This window comes from Coturnix japonica, chromosome 6 (assembly GCF_001577835.2).
Source record: "Coturnix japonica isolate 7356 chromosome 6, Coturnix japonica 2.1, whole genome shotgun sequence".
In the NCBI taxonomy this organism is placed as follows: domain Eukaryota; kingdom Metazoa; phylum Chordata; class Aves; order Galliformes; family Phasianidae; genus Coturnix; species Coturnix japonica.
In genome coordinates, this window is record NC_029521.1 from 25,008,855 (window position 1) to 25,029,423 (window position 20,569).

The window sequence follows — 20,569 nt, forward strand, 5'->3', positions numbered from 1 at the left end:
CTTCTAGATTGTGCTATGTTCTTCTCTAACAGTGTTCATGTATTGTTGTTTTGCCAGATTGATGTACCACTGTTTGGCCTGTGCTAGTGTATAAATACCATAATTTCTAGATACTTAGATCTCATCCTGCAGTGTATGTGGTTGTGTTTTTCAAATGCTTGATGTGTTCATGTTCTCCCTTTCCACTTGAGATGACTGCCGACCTTCTGTGCAGCCAGACATCACCTCTGGCATGATCTATATCATTGTTTCAAGCTGTAGATATGGAATGTATTACTTTATATCTTCAGGAAAATTAATGTCTTAAACTAATTAAATAACTGCTGCTGTGCTTGTCAAAATATTATATTTATACATGAGAATTATTCCTTCAAATTACTGAAAATAATTTCCTTGAATTAATGCAATATGCCAATTAGATTCCTGGCATATATTACATGTTTCAACATTATTACTTAGGGAAAACATTAATCTGCTCAATTCTTTCTTTGACATCTGCATGGAAGACAAGGCAAGGATCAATGCATGCTCAGACTCCCATTTCTCCCAGTTTTATGCAAAGGGCAAAAAATGAGCACTGCTTTATTCCAGTTTTCCATTATGCCCAGTGCAATCATTGGCTCATTATTCCTTGTTGCAGCCTACCCGATGCTCTTGTGTTTGCATTCTCTGCAAGTATCACTTTTCAAATTTAATAGCTCAACTGCTCAAGTATTAGCTGAGCATGCAGAGAAGTGTAGATATTTTTACATTTCATTACATAAAAGAGAACCAAGAGGAAAATTCACCAGGCTCCAAATGCAGGAAAGGAAAATGCAATTTTTAGCAAAAACAAAACAAAAAAGTCAAACAACAGAAAAATATTGAGCATTCCAGAGGTTACTACAGTGGTCATTGTTTGACATTATTTTCCTTTTAAAGGAAAAGTGATAACACAACGTGAGATCATATTGAAATGGAATCACAAAGATGAGGCACTATCACTCCAAAGGCGCTGAAATGTGATATAAATAAAAGATGTGATCCTTACTGCAGTGTCAATTTAACAGTCACCCAAAATTTTTTCTTTTTTCTTTTTTTTTTATTTTTTTCAGATGGATGAAATTTGCCAGCCTGGAAGTACAGGCTGAGAAGTCGTGCTTTAGCAGCCTTGGAGGTAATTAGTGTAGTACATACTAAACCCTTGGGCAAGATATAATGTGATGAGGAAAAACTAGAAGGCCATTAATAAAAGTAAACACAGCCTTCCTAAGCTTTGCAAATAAAGAGTAGTGGATAAGAGAAAATCAGAGCAAACAGTTCATTTTTATTTTCAAACTCTTTTAGTAAGGCTTTTTCTGATATCATTCAGTGAACAAGCCTGATCCGGAAAAACACAGAAAACTGTGTTAAAATCTGAAGGAGGAGTGTAAATCCCAGTGAGGGCATTTGAATTTCATTACCATCAAATATATTTTCAGCATTTTGCTGAAACTTATGAATAAAAGGAACACATACATAAATAAAGGCAGCACTATCATCAATCCTAAAGATCACCTCCTGATTTAGAAAAAAACGAGAGTAAATAACTAAAAGGAAATGTTTTCTCAGCTAGAAAAATTCTAACAGTTATGTCCCTCTGGGATCGTTAAGAGTATTGGATAAATTCAGTACACCTACTAATAGTGTGTAAGAAAGGTTGAATTGTGGGATGCAGCTTTGCTGACAAGGAGAAACACTTGAGAGTAGTCAAGATTAAGCAGGATTGTGGGAAAATCCAGAAGGAATAGCAGTGAAAATGAAGTGCAGCAGAACAGATATAGAAAAATACTCAGCCTTCTGCTGGGTATTTTTCACTTGCAATGGAAAATGTGTTTTCCTGATAATTTGTAATATGTTACAGGATGTATCAGAGTTTCAGTGTGGCATGAAATTACATCTCTTTCAGTGGAAACTGTAAGCCAGACATCTAAAACCTTTTTCTAAAAAAAAAAATCAAAGGACTGTAGTAAGAGTCAAGATCAATGTCAACGGAGGAGAATCATATTAAACTGTAATGAAATGCCAATTTCTTAACCTTTTAATCTTCCTACTCACTAAACCTTTACATTATCACTTTTCAGAACTGGTCTTTTAACACTGGATAAGTACACGTGGTATTTTGACAGTGGATAGAGACTGGAACACAATAATAATGTTGCCTTGGGTGATCCAGCAAAAAAAAAAAAAAAAAAAAAAAAATATATATATATATATATATATATATATATATAAATTGCCTATGAACTTTAACTTACAAAACAGTTTCACTGAGCTGATTGATGGATGGATGTTCACATAAGAGATACTTGAGGAAATAATCAGGATAAAAGCATCCTCACAGCTTCTTTGCTGGAAAAAAATAAGATATTCAAACCTCATTTCTGCGAGACAATCCTAAAAACAACAAAGCATGAGAGATGCTTATCAGTCACAAAGAGCATAGCTTGAATTTAACACTAAAATATAACTAGGTTGCCAGATGTTCTTAGTACCTGTTTCTACCTGACACGCAGCTTGAGATTTTGTATATTCTTGAAGCCTTGTCTGTATCTCTTGGTTTTCCTTAAGAACTTACAAATTCCACAGGAGAATATCAAACAGTTCTCTTCTTGTAAACAGGTGAAATGAGCATTCGACTTTCCCATACATACTTGTCACAGGACACTGATGACTTCATGTGTAATTGCTCCCTTCTGATTCAACCACTGTACTAATCAATGTATGTACCATCACTTCCTTAAAGTCTGAAATCTCAAAACTGATTCCATGCTCATATTATTAAATTTACAAAACATGCCTCCCAAGAGCTGGCTTTGGTTATGACGAATAAGAACAGAAAATGGTAACATGCATTGTTCTCTTAACAGGAGAATCTGCTGAGTACAGATAAATTTGTTTTATCTTCTGGAAGAGACTGATGGTTTTCATAGTGACAGAAGGGCTTATATGGAATGGCAAAGGTGCCTCAGTATCAATGAAAAATGGGATTTAGGAAAAAAGGCTTTATGCTGTCTTCCACCCAAGGTGTTATGGGCATATTTATGAAAAAAAAGGGAAAGTCCATATCCATGCTATACTTCTAAGGTTAGTTAAGAAGCTTGTCATTGCATGCAATGAAGCCTGTATGCTGTGCTAGTGTGTTGAACTACAGCTTGTGCACCACCTTGCAGCTATTACCCTCTGCTATGGCAATCTACATGCTAGTGTAACCAGCAAGGCACAAGGCCAGCTCAGATCTAAACATCACCACCTGGAAGCAGCACAGAGCTTGGCCACTTTAATTTAATGAGTCTGATAATGTCTGTCCCAAAGAGAAGGGCATAGAAATCATTTGTTTCCCTTAATATCCTCACAAAGAGGTCACTCTCAAAGGTGATCTCCCTTTTCTATTCAGCCAGTTGTATTGTTCTTAAATCTTTTTTTTCAGTATACCCTCGACGTTACTGCTCTGTGGTCTATTTTCACTATCTGTTTTAAATCAGCAACTTAAAACTTTCGAAGAGTTATTCAAATGCCTCTAAGCTGCAAATTCGACCAAAGACTTTTTAGTACATTAGCCTTTCAAAAATGTAAATGTTTTGTATGTCAAGAACTGGAGGGATGAAGGGTGTAAAATGTTACACTTCCAAGAAAAGCAGAACTTACAGATTTGCATGCAACAATGAGCGGATTGACAGATCTGACTTCTCTCAGCCAGAACTGCTAAACTTCATCCGACAAAAGAGAAATTTCTCATCAAATCAGGACAGAAGAGCACCAGTATTGGCATTTACACATCATTCATTTCCTGAGGTTATGAAACATCTAATGCATTACTGTGACACACAACAGCCAAAAGGTTTGCATTCCTTCATTTTCATAGCTACCCAGGAGATAGCTATCCAATATTTTCTCCTCGCTATTCCAAGTCAAAAACATTTATAGTTGTGTTCAGGCTTTTAGAGAGGACTGTTTATGCAGTATAAGAGTACTGTCATATTCTTCTCTGCACCTCCGATATCCATCCTGTCCTTTTCTGATGGCCTATTTGTGTTTTTGATCCAGAGTCGTGGATCCCATGAGCCTTACCCAGTATAGGCTTTTCTTTCTCTTGTATTTTCACTCTTGTTTTTATGTATTCATGACTAAAGAAGAATCTGGGCATATAGTGGAAAAATATACACTGATTGTTGTGAATTAAACCTTTTATTTTCCTTATTTTTTTGCCTTGTAATGAACTGTTGAAAGATTTGCTTTGCTTTGGATATTAATTTAAAACAAACAAACAAACAAAACTTGGCTGATTTCTGTAGATCTTTTTTTTGCTTCTGAATGAAGCAAAATCTTCATTCAGGCTGAGAAGAAGATGGTGCAGGCTTCACAAATTACTTGTATGATATAAAGGAATTGAGAAAGTGGAGGAAGGATGTATCTTCCAGCTGTGTTAAGCAAGAAAAAATTGCTATAAGTGTTTATGAGATTAAAAAGTAGTGCTGAAATGACTTTGTATCTTAGGCTGTAATCTTGTATTAACTGCATTTCTGGTCTGATAATGGTATTTGCAGAGGACAGTTGTTCAGCAGCCTTAATCACATGTAGTACTGCACAATTAGCAGACTGTTCAGCAAAGGCTTCAGCCTCAGCTTTTTGTTCTTTTTTTCCCCATAAAATATAAAGCAGTAACACTATTTCCATTTCCTCTCATTGCATGAACTCATCAATTCATTACAAAACACACACAAAGAGATCCCTAATAGCTGAGAAATGTGTCTGATCCAGAACAATGCAATGATCTATATAAGCTCTGTTAGGAAGACAATGTACAGACTCCTGGATTGAGAGCGGCTGTGGTCCCCCTGACAGCCTTTGGAATGCAACTGGATGAATCACTTTTCACCTCAGCTTTCCACAAGCATGCATTTTCAGGTATTCCCTTAATTAAGACTGCAAAGTGCATAAGACAAAGTCTGTTTCTCTGAGTGCCTGTGTTGTGCTTAGCTTTCATTGGTCACTCACTCTGTGTAAAATGCAAATAGATACTGATGGGCGTTGTTGCGCTCCCTTCTGTAGGACTGACCTAGTAATGACATAGATTTTGCACCAAAGCCAACCAACCAATTCCTCCACATTCCAAGCAAGAGGACTGTGGAATCCGGGAAGGGTCAGTCTGGAGACAGGTGTAATATGTGTCACTTCAGATCTATCTGTTCTAAATACTAACAGGAGAGGAAATTAATTACCTTTTCTTCATATTCCTGGAATGGAGATATTGGGTTATAAATGTTCTGTTTAAGTGTTAGGAGAAAGTTTCAGGGGTTTTGGTTGCTGCTATATTCTTATCTGCTTGCCAGCAAGGCTTAGGGTTGTTTTTTGACTGTGAAATGAAAGCAAAGCTGAAAAAAGCAGGCTATGTATGGCATATTTTGCAGGGCGGAAACAAACAAACAAACAAACAAAAAAGGATATTTCAGGCAACTTTATTACAATTATTACTTCAGTATTGATCTGGGAACTTTTACGACCACACATCAGGCTCAACGTGGAAAGCAATGCCTTGATTTCAAGTGCGAAACGCGAAGATGGAGTAACCGCTAGGAAGGCAGGGCTGTCACGGCAAGCTGCAGCATCTCCTCCAGCACCGCTCGCCACGGTTTTAAAGAAAACCGCCATCTGAACTTTGCAGGGCGCGGGGCCAATGCGGAGCAGACGCTGGAGGGGCGGCTCGGGGCAAGCGAGCAGAGCGCATCAGGCCTCGTGCCCCCCCTGCCCGCCCCTCGGCCCCTGCAGGGAGCGGCCAACCCCCCACGAAGCCCACGTGGGAACAAAGCTGGAAGCGATGCTGCGGACCGGCCCGCGGCCTTAAGGTCCCGCCGGCTTTGAGCAGCCTGAGCGTGCTTGTGCACGTGGGGGGGCACGCGGTGCTGTCTCACCCCCCGCCCCCGTTGCAGCACGCAGGTGGCTGCCGCCGGGCTCGGCGCTTTGAGGACAGTCCCCGCCGCCCTCCCAGCTTCCTCCCTCCCGCTAAAGGCTCGGCCGAGGGACGGCTCCAAGCAGAGCGAGGGGCGGGGGGCTGTAGAGCGAGCGGGCGGCTCGGAGAGGGGATTACAATTAGCCTTTAAAAATGGCTGCTTGGAAGCTGTCAGCTGGGACGCAGCGCACCCGCTAACCCTCCTCTCGGGGCTGCTATCGGAGCGGGGAGAAAAGCTTCTCCGTCTCTCCCGATTCCCCCCCCGCACCGTGCGGGATGCCGTAGCGGCTCAGGGCCCGGCCGCCCTCGTTGACTGACGAGAGGACGACGGCGGCGGCCCCCGCCTCCTGCGCTCCTCCTGCCGTTGCTGCGTGTGTGCGGCGGGGCTACAAAGGAGAGGGGGAGCGCGGGGTGCACGGAGCGAGGGCGGTGTGTGCGCGCGGGGGAGGGACGCGTGTTGCGAGGAGAAAGCGCAAGGTCAAGAGGCAGCTCTCCTCCTCCATGGAAGAAGAGCGATGAGCCTCGAGGAGGACGAAGAAGAGAAGGGGCGGATGGCTGAGGGCTGCCGGGCTTCCCCTCGGGAGTGAGGAGCCGGCGCTGGGGTCGGGAGGGGGGAGCGGAGGAAGGCCGGAGGCGAGCGGCGGGTTTGAATCTCCCCGGCTGGATTATTTCTCCTCGCTGGAAGCTCCCGGCTCTCGGCCCATGGCCCCCGCGGGGAACGCGGAGCTGGGCAGCGCCCTGAGCAGAGCGGGGGCCGCCCCTCCGTCCCTGGGAGCGTGGAGACCTTTCCCCTCAGCCTGCTGCTGCTGCTTCTCCGCGCTGCTGGACGTCAACAGCTGGCTGCTCTTCTACGGCTTCCTCTACCTGGCCCTGTATGCCCAGGTGTCCCAGTCCAAGTCCTGCGACAAGATCTCCTGCTTCTCGGGGCACTGTGTCAACTCTACCTGCGTCTGCGACCAAGGCTGGGTGGGAGATCAGTGCCAGCACTGCCAGGGCAGGTTCAAGTAAGTCTCTGCTTATTGCTGCTTCTTTTCTGTCCCTTTGAGAACGGTGCGCACGCTTTTCTATTTTATTTTCGTTATTATTATTTTCTGTGATTTGGTTCACGTGCGATGGAAAGACGTGACAGAAGTTAGGGATGAAATAGCTCACCTGGTCCCTCCTTCAGAGGATGCAGGACGCGGTTACCGCTGCTCTCGGTGGGAGCCCAGCAGTCGGCCTAAAGCTGTGTCGCTGCTGTCCCTTCTGGAAGTGTCATGGAAGTGACATGGGCACCTCATGAGGTTGCCCAGTGAGCGAAAATTACTGGTGACTTTTTCCATATGGAGAGTGACAGTCTCTTGCTCTCCGTATGCTCCCTTTCTTACAAGTGTTTAACACAAGTTAGGGCACATTCAGAATGACATAAACATAACTGTTAGTGAAATGTGCATCACCCGTGATGAGGTTTACAGGAGAGGAAACAGTGGTGTAAACATAAAGTAGCGATCGGTGGTGCTGGAATTACCTTCTTATTCTCAAAAAGTGGATGTGAAACGGAGCCATTGATCAGGGAGACAGAGCCACACACTGACACTTGCTTTTCTATGCGTGGTTGGAGAGAAGAGTTAATTTATAGGGCTGTCACTTCCCCCCGCCCCCTTTGGTGTCAGGGTAAGGGCTGGCAGTGAGGAGCGCTGCTGGAGGTAACAGTTTGCTGTTATTTCTCTGCTATAACCTTGGACAGGACGCAGCATTTCATTCCCTTGTAGAACGCCTCTTTAAAGCTGGAAATGCAGGAGTTCTTGCTTATTAACTGTACTGACACATGCAGCTGGAAAGTGTTTAATATCTAACTAAAAGAAAAATACTGGTGAAGCTGCATCTTACAGAGCTCAGATTATGTCCTTGCAAAGTACTTTAATATGTTAAAAGCATCCATAATTGTCTGTTTTAAACTGTGCTTCCGAGTACTAAAATTAAGCCGGGTAGCTTGCACATCTTTTAAGTATTTGAGTATTTAGTCTTTCAGTCCTAAATAAGCAAAAAGTATATCAAGTGACTTGTTAGCATGGGAAGTTGGGGAGCAGCTGACAACCAGACATGCAGCTGAAGTGAGGCACATGTAACAGAAAAACCCACCAAATGCTATCAGTGAAATGCATCTCTGTGAAATGCAGTTAAGCGTGAAATATTAGGCAATACAATGTATCTGCAGGTCAATTTGGTAACTATGTATTAAAGTTGGTTGTCAGCTGCCTCTGTACATTGAGGGTTTGGGGGCTGGTGGCTGCTCTTTATGCTGGCACAGGAGAGGAGTGCTGTGGGGATTAGGTGAGCAGAGGCCCAGCTGAACCGTCCTTGTGCATGATGATCTGCAGCAGGCTGGCAGAGCAGGTATTTACTTCCTTTAAAGAGATTGCTCAGGTCCTCTTCCTTGACACCCAGCACTACAGACCTGAATACTGTAAGGGCTGAAGGAATTTTTCATCTATTCAATTCCATAGCTTGTTAGTGTGTTCTCTGTATGGTTACTGGAGCCTTTAGCCAGCCCTCACATGTATATCCTTCATTACTTGTTCCAGCATTTATTGTTTCCTTATGCTCTTTGTCAGGTGAAGAATTCAATGAGTGGAGGCATAGTGGTTGCCTTTTCTTTGCTTGCTTCTGGTGGAAAGTTAATAATCCATCCCCACCTAGAGGAAGTTCTGCCAGAGTGTTGAAAGGGCATCTCTTCTGAGCGTAGCTAATGCAGTGGTTAATCGATGCCCCTCTGGGAGTTTGGTGAAATCAGAATAGATTCTTTTTTTTATTAGCTCCTCTGTGTTCTTGCATGATTAGCTTCAGAAACGGCTGTAATGCTTGTGTTATGGTTTTTTGTCACGGAGGTGAGCTTTTGCAATTATGTTGGAGGTCCCTTCCCTCCCCCCCCCTCCCCTTTTTATATTTGCTGAGAGCATTTTCAGTAGTAGTATCTTTGATAGTTCATCTTTAATCTTAGAAGCAAGATGTACTCTGCAATGAAAATAAGCATTCTGAGTACTAAGGCTTTCCAAGCCCTGGTGGTATGAAATATGGTCATGGCTATTGCAATGCAAGCAGCAGCTCAGAGTGGCTCTGTGTTGAATTGCCAAAACTCAGAAGAGTGCTGAATGGGTGATGAGCTGAGTTTATTTACGCAGTAGTTGGAAAATGAATGGTAGATTACTTTAGGGCCAGCTGACTGAGGATCTTTCTGACTTCTGCAGTTATTTGTAGTTGTTTGATTTATTATTGTGGAAGTTTGGTATGTTGTTTCTATTTGTCTGTGAAGTGTGATTATGTGCTTTATGCACTGATAGCCATGGTTGGGTTTTTGCAGCAGTAAAACTCTTATTTGACCAATCATGTTGCAGTTGTATCACCATGGAGTAGCTGTTTCTTACATTAAGAGCTATTAGAAGAATGTTTCTGAATGACAGAAAGATTGGAAAGTGTGTTTGGCTATTATAACTGCATTAAGAATTAACATGGATTATAAGTGTGATGTGTAAGAATGTTAATAGGAACTTGTACGTTCTAAACGTTTATAGTATTTCAGAGCAATTCAAAGTTGCTGGGTGTGCCTGTTTTAAGGAGAACTAAAAATGAGATTTTAATGACCTGAATTGGGCAGGTGTGAAGCTGGTTTTCTGTCACCAGATTATTTAAGGAAAAAGGCTTAAGGGCAAGCTTAAAACATACCAAAATAATGGGATCTTTATTCTTCTTTGTGTAAATCAAATGTGGTTATTTTTCCTCTTCTGGGAAGGAGGGAGTTGCATTAGCAAGCAAGAGAAACATTACTGTATGAGAAATACTACTGAGGGGCAGCTTGGGACCATTAATTCTTTTGTGAGAGATGAGTAATATTTTCAGTTTTATTACTTTTCTGGACTGGGAAATAACAGCATAGCAGAGAGACATCAAAAGTAATTGATCAGTAAGGAAGTGTCAAAATTAATGGTCAGTACTATGGTAACCTTGCCTTTTCCCAATGGAAGACCTACTGAATGAGCAGCCTACTTTGTGGATGAAGGAAGAGTGGATGGGGGTAAAAATGGGTGAAAAGATGCTTTAGCATTGCTTTACTACTTTATTTATCAGCATTATCTACTCTTTACATTATGAAGTTTGTGATAACGTGTTACAGAAACAGAGCAGTGCTACTGCTCTTGCTGTTGCATTCACAGCTGTGTCAATCATCTGCCAGCATGAGCTGGGCCTCAGTTCTGCCTGGTAGTAAAGTGCTGTCTGGCCAAAATGAACATCTGAAGGTTATTTGCATTTAGTTCTTTCTCTGTTGTACTTTCCACTGTCCTGACCCCTTTTATTCAAATAGGATGAAAATATTCCTTTGAACCAAAATGGATAAGAGAAGTTTAGATATAAGAAGTGAGAAATTCTGTTTTTCTGCTTGCTGGAGATAGGTAAGATGGAGTGATGGTAAGGAAAATGCTTCTATGGTACAACCAGCTCCCCCTCTTCCAATACGTTCTATCTGCAGTTAAAACTCTTGAGATGGAGACTTGGCCTTGGTTTCCTTGCTGAGGAACATTCTGTTGTTAGAGGTATTTAGGAGTGTGGAAGTAGAGCTAAAATGATTTGTCTTAACAAATGCTGAGCCTTAGACATACATTAGTGAAAAATCTGAGTGTGTTGCTTGCTGTAATTAGCAGGGCTTTGGCACTAGCGTGTCATTTCTCTGCAGTGCCTAATGGGCTGTGTTGATGTTTTCTTAGGCAGAAAAGTGTAACAGTAGTGTAAGAGCAACAGTTAACTCTGCTCAGTGAGGAATAAGAGGACAATGTTGTCATTAAAGGCCAACACCTTACTGAAGTGCATTTTAACAGCAGAAGTAATTGGAAATCATGTTTTTTGGAGAAGAAAATCCCTGATTTTTATGTATGGGATTTTGTTTCCCAGAAGTTAGTTTGCATTTCTTCAACTTTGCATGGTACTATCTTGCTACCGATTGTGCTTTGTGTTTCTGTGCAGAGGTAAGCATTTCTTGTTAAGCCCTTTGCTAGGATGGGGAATTTCATCAGTGGCACCTGTTAGTTGTGGGAAAATCTGCAGGACTTTTCCTTGATAGTGTGATGTTCAAGTGTTGTTTGAATTGGTGCTTGCATTTGATTTGTCTTTTGTTTTCAGTACCTCTTTTTATTATGTATTCATGTGAGATAGCATCACTAAAAGGAGATCAATTATTTCAGAGCATCTCTAAGATGGAAAGAGAGCACTACTCTGCCTTGGCAACGCCTGCTGCTCTGAGCAGCTCTTTGACTATATTTCCCATCAAATTTCAGGAATATTTAAGGGTCTGTAAAAAAATCTCTCTTTTCCTTACTGCAGATATAGTACAATTAGATACGTAAAATCAGAGTTAACAGGGGGAAGCAAAACAGGGCATGTTTTTGGCTCCTTTTTACAGCATCAGAACTGGTGGTAAGCTTAAAATAACAACGAAAGCTCTGCCTGTGATACCTTATGAAATTATACAGCTTGTTGCCACAGGATATGCACAGAAGTATGAGCAAAACTCATTATGATTATGGCCATACTGTTGAAGTTTGTTGTTCAGTACTGAACCTGACGATCGTTAGAAAACAAAAGTGGTGCTTCTGCTGTTTGATTTTCTAGTTTCAGCCTTAACTCAACTCTACAGACACAACATTAAGTTTACTTTTCTTGGTTGTGTGGCAGAATGAGTCTAAATGCTTTCTACTGTGCAGTGTCTAAGAGGATACTACAATTAAAGGCCAAATTCACACATCCTGCTTCTGTAAACAGTGCAGACTTAATGTGGTTTTATGCATACCTATATACCATATGCTATTATCTACATTTCTTCTTTGCTCAACAGCTTGCTTATTCTCCTAATTTATTTATAATGACTTACAAAAGGAATGAAGCTTTTGATACAATCCTGTGCATCTGCTCCTTTCTCCTGTTATATACCTTTGCATTTGTGTGTCAGTTACAGTTTTCATGACAACTGGAGTTAAAACAGAAGGGAGTGGGAAAGATTGTCTGAATGACTTGAGTTACAAGACTGGGGAATTCAGGAAGAGAAGCATTATGAATGGCCCAAGAGCAGGAAAAGCTGCAGTCACAGTGTCTGTGTATTTAGATGCTGAAGTCAATCAATCTTCAGACTAAGTGTTACAGGAAAACAGGGTTTCATTAAGTTTGTGTCTCAGAATGACCTTTTTGGGGAGGGGAAGGTTTCCCGGAAGTTGGATCAGAAGTTACCCCTTTTCTATCAGTATTTTATATACTGGTATGTAGAAGATCATTAGAGGCAAAGATATTACATGCATGAACTCTTCCTATTAAGTTCTGAACTGCATGACAGGAAATACACATGGTCTTTTTTTTTTAATTGTCTTCAGACAATTCTTTCTTTATTTGATAACTTGTAAGTTTCTGTTGTTCTGTCATATGGACTGTACCAGGTAGGTGGGCTTCTTTGACTATACCTCCTTCAGATTGGCTCTTACTGCATTTCTGAATTACCTCCTGCATGTTCTCAGAGTACCTATAATAGTTTCTGGATTCTGCTGTCTGCAGTATGACTTGCACAAGCAAAGTGGCCTTAAATTGCAGAAAGTAAGCAGAAACAAAGAAGTTGTTGAAGAAATGATCTGTAGAAAAAGCTTCCCAGTTTCATAGTGACCCAGGGGAGCTGTAGATGTGGATAGGAAAAGAGACATTCCTCCCTTCTAGATATCATAGAGTTCCTTTGCCTTAATTTTAATTTGGGATGATGTCTCCATTAAGCTGGCTTCTATTACACGTTGTGAAATCCTGAGTCAGCCTATCAGTTGCCAAACAGCCTTTGTCATCAGCATGACCTGAATTTAATTCAAGACATGCACATAATTAGTCTCTCTGAAGCCAGTGGAGTTGTGTGTAAGAATTCATACCTATGAATTGCCGTATTATAAGCCAGCATTTGAATATTGGTGTAAGTAAACTACTGAGAAATGTGTAGGACATCATGATTTTATCATGTTAAATGTGATCATTGTTTTGCTTAAAACTGAGTTTAGTGGTGATACCCTGAAAAATAATTCTTTCAGTGTGGGTTACTCTCTGTGCATTAAAACCTTAAAATACAGTGACGGTTCATACGATTTCCAATTTAAGGCATATTCTCTTTAAAATGTAGATGCATAAGCCATATAAGTGTGCTAAACTTCCCTTGTAAATTAAACTATCTGCACTGGGAACTGTTTATTGAGAGGAACTCTCTTTCTGAACATTGAAGAAAAAGGCTTTTAGTAGGATGTGTGTTTTGTTGTTGCTTAATACTTTATACATTTGAAAGTTTTCTGTAGGTTTTTTTGTGTACAATACCAGAAACTGCCTGTTCTGGCAGCTTGTGTTATGTAGGCTGTAGGGTAACTGAGTTTGCTCCTGTTGGAGCAGAACACAGAGTTTAGAAAAGCATCTGACAGTACTTCCAGTCACTGAAAACCTATTACAGACTTCTCAGTATATACTGTAGCCTGCTTTGTCTTCTGATTGAGTGCTCCACAACTGAGGGCTGATGACTATGTGGGCCCCAATGCCTGCTTGCTATTCTAATGTAAAAGCTCACTTGTATTGTATGGATGTGTAAAGTTGTCCATAAATAATATTAACTGCTATAATTTGTATAAGCATTCATTCCTGATGTAATTTGGCTAGTACATGGTCTCACACTGTGCATCTTCTACTTACTCTAACTAAAAAAGATGTTTTTGGGAGGCACTGCTATAGTTCATCATCCTTAAAAAATGTAAATGAGTAGTTTGTGAGATTCCTACTCTGATTCCATGTTACACTGGTATTAGTTTATTTGTTTCAAAATGTGGGTGGAAAAGGTAGGGGGTAATAGGATATTCTTCCATGTACTAAATGAAGTGCTGGTGGAAAAAAGCTTAGTTTAAAATGCCGCTGTGTGAGAAAATGTACTGGAAATCTCAGGCAGTATTGAAGAATAATTTTCTGTCAGTGTCTATGGAAATTATAAGGAGCTGTATAGTCTGGTCTTGGTAAACATGCTTCAGTGTTGATGTAAGGAGAAGCGAAACAGTGGGAGCCTGGGCACTGCAGTGGCCTGTACTGATTAACTGGATTAAGGAACAACTGTAAGCTATAAGCAGAGTGCATACTTTCATGTGACGTGGGTGAGCTGGGGGAATTCTCAAAGTAGGAATTGAGGTTGCCCTATATGTTATTAAAAGCCTAACGAGCAAGCATGAGAGTTGTGCTGGTGGTGGAGCTGCAGAGGGAGAAGCACTGCTTACTGCATGGAGCCCAGCTCTGTGCTGGCTTCTGCTCTGGGCTCATCCCCAAGGTGCTAGAGCTGCATCAGCTTGGAAGTTTCCTGTAAACAGAAAAATTGAAAGCTTTTAGACCTCTGAAAAAGAACTTAGCTACCAGTTCTTAGAGTATTCTAGGGTTCTTTTGTTAGTATTTTAGTTTCTGTAGCTAAGCAAAGTAGCCTCCTACTACAATCATGCCATGACAAAATGCCTGGTTTGTTGATCCTAGTGATGTTAAGGAGAGGTCTGCTGTGAAGTGTTTCTAGTTTTAAGCAGTGTGAACTTGGAAAAACTTAATTAGGTAGGGAATTCTGAAATCAGAGTGTTTGAGGATTACCTGTTGAGTAAGTACTGAATGACTTCAAGTTTGGATGCTGTATGGGAAATCACAGCTTGAACCACTGATTAATCAGCTGAGGCAAGTGTTGGGTCAGCTGTGGGAGCACAGGTGAGAGTAATCTAGCTGTGCTCCCGGAAGGGGTGGACTTTGACTCCACCCCCTCTGAGACCTCATTTAAGGGCTGACCACCACTGGGGCAGCATCTCTTGGAGATCGCTCCCCAGTGGAGACTGCCTCAGCTATCCGGTCCAGGCATCGACATTGGTGAGTTTTCTTTACTAATAACCTTTTTCTATTTATCACCATCTTGGTCAACATCTTTATATTAACCACCTTTACAGTTGCAGGCATCAAAAATAACATTTGGCATCTATATTTCCTATGGTTTTAGTACTTAATTTCTGTGCTTCAGTGACTCATCTGTTAAAAGGAAATTAGCTCTTCATGTAAGGTTGAAGACTTCAGGCGATTCATGACTGTAATGATGGGGGACAGCTTGTGAACTAGATATGAGTTTTAGGAGACTGAGAATGCATTTCTTTCTAGGATGTAATAAATACTATGGCGTGAACTACTCCTGTCCAACAACTACACAAACTACTCCTTGTGCTGTGTATCTCAAATATGTGTAAAATATTTTTCTCATTATGTCAGAGGGACCTAAGACCAACTTGGAACTGTTCTATATTATTGCATAATATTTGAAGAAATTATTCTTCTCTTGAATAAGAGAATGTCTGCAAAAATAACTTGTATGTTATCCAAACCACCGATAAGATTATATTTAAGATGGAAACACATGGGAAGACTTCACTCCCAACCTTGGATTAAATGTTTTTTAATATATTGAGAGATACAGTCATACTCAGGACTGCTTAGCAGCTACTTTGAAGTTACTACTGCTTGTATGAAAAATGATCTATGTTGGATATTACATTCCTATATTAATATCAGAGACTCGTGAGCTCCCAGTTTGCTGGATGTTTGCATTGCATTGTTCCAGGATTGTGAATCTAGATCCACAGTCTTTAATTAAACAGACTTTTATTGTAGACATGCACCTTAATTATTTTGAATAGATGTTTATTGTCATATTTCTGAGTTTGTAGTTCTGTTACTTTGAAGGCTAATAACTTGCCTTCAGTGAAACTGTGGGTAAAGTTGGCATGTAATTATTGAGTTGTAGGAGCTTGGACTGAAGAGAGATCAGAATGCTGCAAATGGAATGATATCCTTTGCCAGTTGCTGCAGTAAAGTATGAACAGCAATGATCTTGGTCAAAAGCCAGGGAGGAGAGCTTGATATAGTCTGATGAACCTCAGGGAAGCTTTCTGTTCAAGGTGAAAGCAAAAATGAGGCATTGTGGATCAGGAAGGCATACATGCTTCACTGAGATATATATCTCTATTTATCTATAAACATCTATGTAGGTATAGACTTCTTTCTTTACCTTTGCCATCCAAGTACAGACAGGATTAGCAGAATATTTTCTTTTATAGTCAATTTATGTTGCAGTTAAACACTTTCCTTTTTGTAATGGATAGTGGTGAAGAGTAAAAGGCAGTAAAATTAATTTCCTTGATATGTATCTCAGTTTTCAAAACTTGCACAAACTTTTATCCAGTCTGACTTTTCATGTGAAAGAATGCCTTTGAATTCCAGCTTTATTAGGAAAACTGAGAAGCGCATTAATTCAACCATAATCCTGTATATACTCCTTAAATTTCTTTTCACAATCTGTACTGTACATATAAGAGAACATACTTCTCACAGAGGAGCAAAGCAAAAAATCAAAAGCTAAACAAATGCGGAAGAACTCTCAATAAGGCTTATGTATGTGCAAACACAGCTTGGAGGATAGATACAGTTGATAATCAAATGTATGTAAGGTTATACAAGATGCACCAGAAGGAACAAACTGTGTGCTTCATAGGAAGTAAAGCAGCGTGGATTGGTAGTTCTCTTGTATCACGAAATGTTCTGTTGACTTCCAAATTCAGCCGAGGTTCTTCTAGAAGATAACTTTGAATGCTGGGCAGAAGCTGGAAGGTATTCTTGGAAAATAACAAATACAGAAGCAGATGGTTGGTTTTGAAAACATATACATCTGCATTTCTGTGCACAGATATAACAGCATTAAGACAGTTGTGTTTATTAGTACTTCTGCAGATGGCATCTAAAACAGTGATGTAAGTAATAGATCTACAACACCTGTGTTCAGAACTTTGTTTATATGGGACTTTTAATAGTATTTTGTAGGAGTGACTTGTTAAGTGAATATGATATGGTTTTTCTTGAGTATACTTTTTGAATTGCTTGTACTATGAAAGGCTGGGAATCCAAACCCTGTGTTCTAGGAAGTACTTAACCTTGGCACATCTCTATCATACTTTGTATCTTGAATTAAACACTAAATAGCTGATTATCACCATGTCATTGGCGAATAGGTGCTACTTTCTCCCATAGGTTTTATGCCTGGAAAAAACAAAGCTGGGTAGTTTTTTTTTTTTAAAGATGTTAATCAATAATTGACAGAATTGAAATCATAACTTGGGTTTCTACAATTTTCTGTAATTATGCCCCTTTCCTCACTTTAAGAAAAAATGAGTTAATTTTAAATAGTACAGTGCTTTTGTTTTATTTCAGGTACCTTTTACCTGTAGCTTGATCAGATATATGTGATGATATGAAGCTTATTTTTCAGGTTCTAAACCACTGCTTTCTGTTTTGCTGATCCCATGGTGAAAAAATCTATAGTGTTACACTGATGAACTCAAATAGCATTTCTTATCATTGCACTAATATATTTAAATTCTAACCCTGTATCAATGCAGAATGATATGCAGTTGTCCTTCTATTTTTTTCACTATGGCTGCAGGAATGCACATACATCTGCAGGATGAAGCCTGTTTGTATTAGTGCTTTATTTCATATAGAATTTGACAAAGGTAGATGCTACCTTTTAGAACTCTTCAGTAGTTCTGAGGTGTGTATTAGTATCACTTCAGCTTCCTGCTTCATTGAAGAAAACAGAAGAAAAAGTGAAATAATGCAATGTGTCATCTAAATATCATGACTAGTTTTTTGTCTTGTTCTTTCATGTTTCTGTACAGTAAAAGTAAAAACAATCTCTTCTCCCAAGATCCCAACATTCATGCTCTGAATATATGCAACACAGACTAAGAGTTTTATTTCAGAAGGTTTTAAGACTTGCATAGTTTAGAAGCAGGCAGGATATTTCGCAACGCCAGTTTTGGAGCTCCTTTTAGCCAGACATGTGATAAGAGTGACTATTTTTTGATGGAACTACAGCCTAAAGAGGAAAGGGAACTGTCAAGTTAGAATACACGCTTGCAATAAATTCTTTCCTAATGCTTACACTCTTTCTTATGATTAGGACTGTACTGTCTTGAGATGCCCTTGTCACAAAGCCTGCTTGAAGCTCTTAACAATTCAAAATTTGAGTGTCATCTGTATGGGATTTTGGGAACCTATCAGGTAGAATGTGACAAAAAATGCAACAAAAGAGGAATAGGTTTAAGATGGAAGTGGGATATAGAAGTGTGCTAATGCAAAGGTGGGCTGCCCTGTCAGAAATAGAAGGGGTTGTAAAGTATTGAATCATGCTGTTACTCCTTGAAGAAAAAAAAGAAATTGCTATGTTCTATTGCACAGATGTTCTCACAGATCTTCGCTGGGCCTTCTGTTTGTGGTTTTGTATAGTGTAATTCTCATGGGGGTGTGAACATTAAATATTCTGTGAGGAAAAGCTTGTATCCTGGCTCCACTGTGGACTGTATTGTTTCCATTAGTAACTGTGAATTAAGTAAATGTGATAACTTCAAAATTTTAACTGTTGAAAGTGTGGGTAACCATCTTCAAGAAGCAAAGTATTAGCAGCTCAGGGAGCGGGAGCTGCATGCAGCTTGGTGACAGTTGGCTGTGGAGTTCAGCTCTGCTGATGTTCTGAGTGCTGTCTGCAGTGTCTGGCTTTATCTGACAGCATGGCAAAGGGCTCAGAGATAACAAGCTTCCTGCTTGTGGTTTTAAACTTTATTTCAGTATTTCAGTGCTTTTAGCAGTTCTAAATACAGGACAAATTGCAGGCTCAAAATCATCATCTGTGCCGGTCATGTGCCCGGTCCTTCCCTCTCTCCATAAATAAAACCCAAAACAAATAGATGCACAAAAAAGAGCCCCCCAATCAACAACAACAAACTTCTAACACTGTGAAACAACAGTGTTTTGATTCTGTAAAACTGGTTGCTGAAATAGGTAGGACTAAATATTTTCCCACTCTGGTATTTCTTCTTCCTCTGATGGCACTGCCACACGTTTCACAACTTACTGATGCATTAGAAAGTTGAGCAGAAAGTGAGCACCTGCCACATTGGCGTGTTCTTCTCTATTGCTAAGCAGAACTCTGATGTCCACACGTGAGTGTCTTTCTGCACCCCAGGAACACAAATTCTGTTATCCCAGCTCTTTACCAGGGAGTGCTTTGTATTTAAGGCACGTGTAGTGTCCTGATAATGGCCACAGCTATCGGAAGGCAGAAACATGTGATTATCTGCACCATCTAAAACACAGCACTTTGAAGCCCACTGAGAAAGCAGCCATTTCAATTTATTAATTGATTAAGTCTGTAAAAGGAATTATTTCCTTATCTTTACAGCTGTGCTGGCTGAGGTTCTGCTCAAGGCCTGGGAACCTCTTGTGAAGGAGAACTAGGGATGGCAAGAGATGCTTTTTATCTTTTTCCTGTAGATTTGTTATTTTCACCTCTCAGGGAGGAGAAAATCCAAATTTAGTTCTGAAGTGATCCCAAAGGGCTGTGCAGTGAGGTAGGGCTGCCTGGGGGGTGAGCATCTTCCTTCCAGGTGTGCCTCTAACACACCTGCTGGTGGTTGGGCATTAACTGATCCAAGGTGCTGAAAGGTGAGAACAGGTGCTTTCTGTTGAGAGTAGGTGAGTACTAAACCTAAAGAGAAAAGGGAAATTTAGGAGTAGGTGACACTGGATTTAGAGCATTTGGCTGTTACCTCAGGAAGCTTAAGTTAAAACCCTGAACTAGGTCACAAGTGGAAATGAGGTTTATAGTGATGTGCAGTGAAAAACTGGAACAGTGCTTTTCCTTTTTGCCAAGTACATCAGCATGCACTGTCTGTGTTTTGTTTTGAGTGCCAAATTTAGTGTGCTGCTATGAGTTTGAAGATAGAGAAACCTGTGTTTCTTAGGAAACATATAGCTCAGTTTATAAATATATATACCTGTATATATAAAAAAAATAGATATTTGAGTAGGCATTTCTGAACTTTTTGTTTATTTATGTCTCCAGTATATAAAACTCTCAAGTAACTTTATCCTTCACTGATGCTTATGATTAAATCAAAACCTGTGGGCAGCTGAACTTTAATGTAGTCTTCACTAAGGACTGAAATCTATTTTTGGTACCATGAAGTAGAAGACATTTCACAAAGTAATGCAAGAAAGTTGCAGAATACATCTACTCCTGTCATTTTTAGAAATGGAGGCCTGCTTTGTAGGCAGTAAATCTCAGGGAGATAGCTCTACCAGTTAAAGTAACCTAAATAGTAACATTACTATTTTAAAAACACTAGGGTTACATCAGATACAGGGTTACATTTGAGCAATCTTTTAGAAAGGCTTGTTTGGCTTTTCTGGGGTATAATTTTTCTAAATGAAATAACAGAGGTATCAAAGGTATTGCTGCAGCTGGGGGGAAAAAAGTAGGCAATGGGGCCTTTTTACTCTGTCAAGGGTTCTTCAGGTAGGTATTTAGATTTGGCCGCAAAAATAACTCCAGTCTGAAATGAGCTCTGTGAGATATAGTACTGAGATGTTCCCTCACTTTCTAGCAGATTCCTGTGTAATACTTGCTTAGAACAGGAGCTAACTGTATGGATGCATGGGAACACTGGGATTGCT

General features: G+C 40.3%; 1 protein-coding gene across 6 annotated transcripts in view; it reads left to right on the forward strand.

Moving 5' to 3' along the window:
* Positions 1–6,256: 6,256 nt before the first annotated feature.
* The window catches only part of ATRNL1 (attractin like 1), a 396,494-nt gene continuing 382,181 nt past the window's right edge, over positions 6,257–20,569 (forward strand). For all 6 annotated transcript variants that reach the window (XR_004307737.1, XR_004307736.1, XR_004307738.1 and 3 more), the window contains exon 1: positions 6,257–6,972. Coding sequence is in view for 3 of the 6 variants with exons in the window: in XM_032445435.1 (XP_032301326.1) it covers positions 6,671–6,972 (302 nt within the window). In the remaining 3 variants the exon portion in view is untranslated. The remainder of the gene's footprint in view (positions 6,973–20,569) is intronic.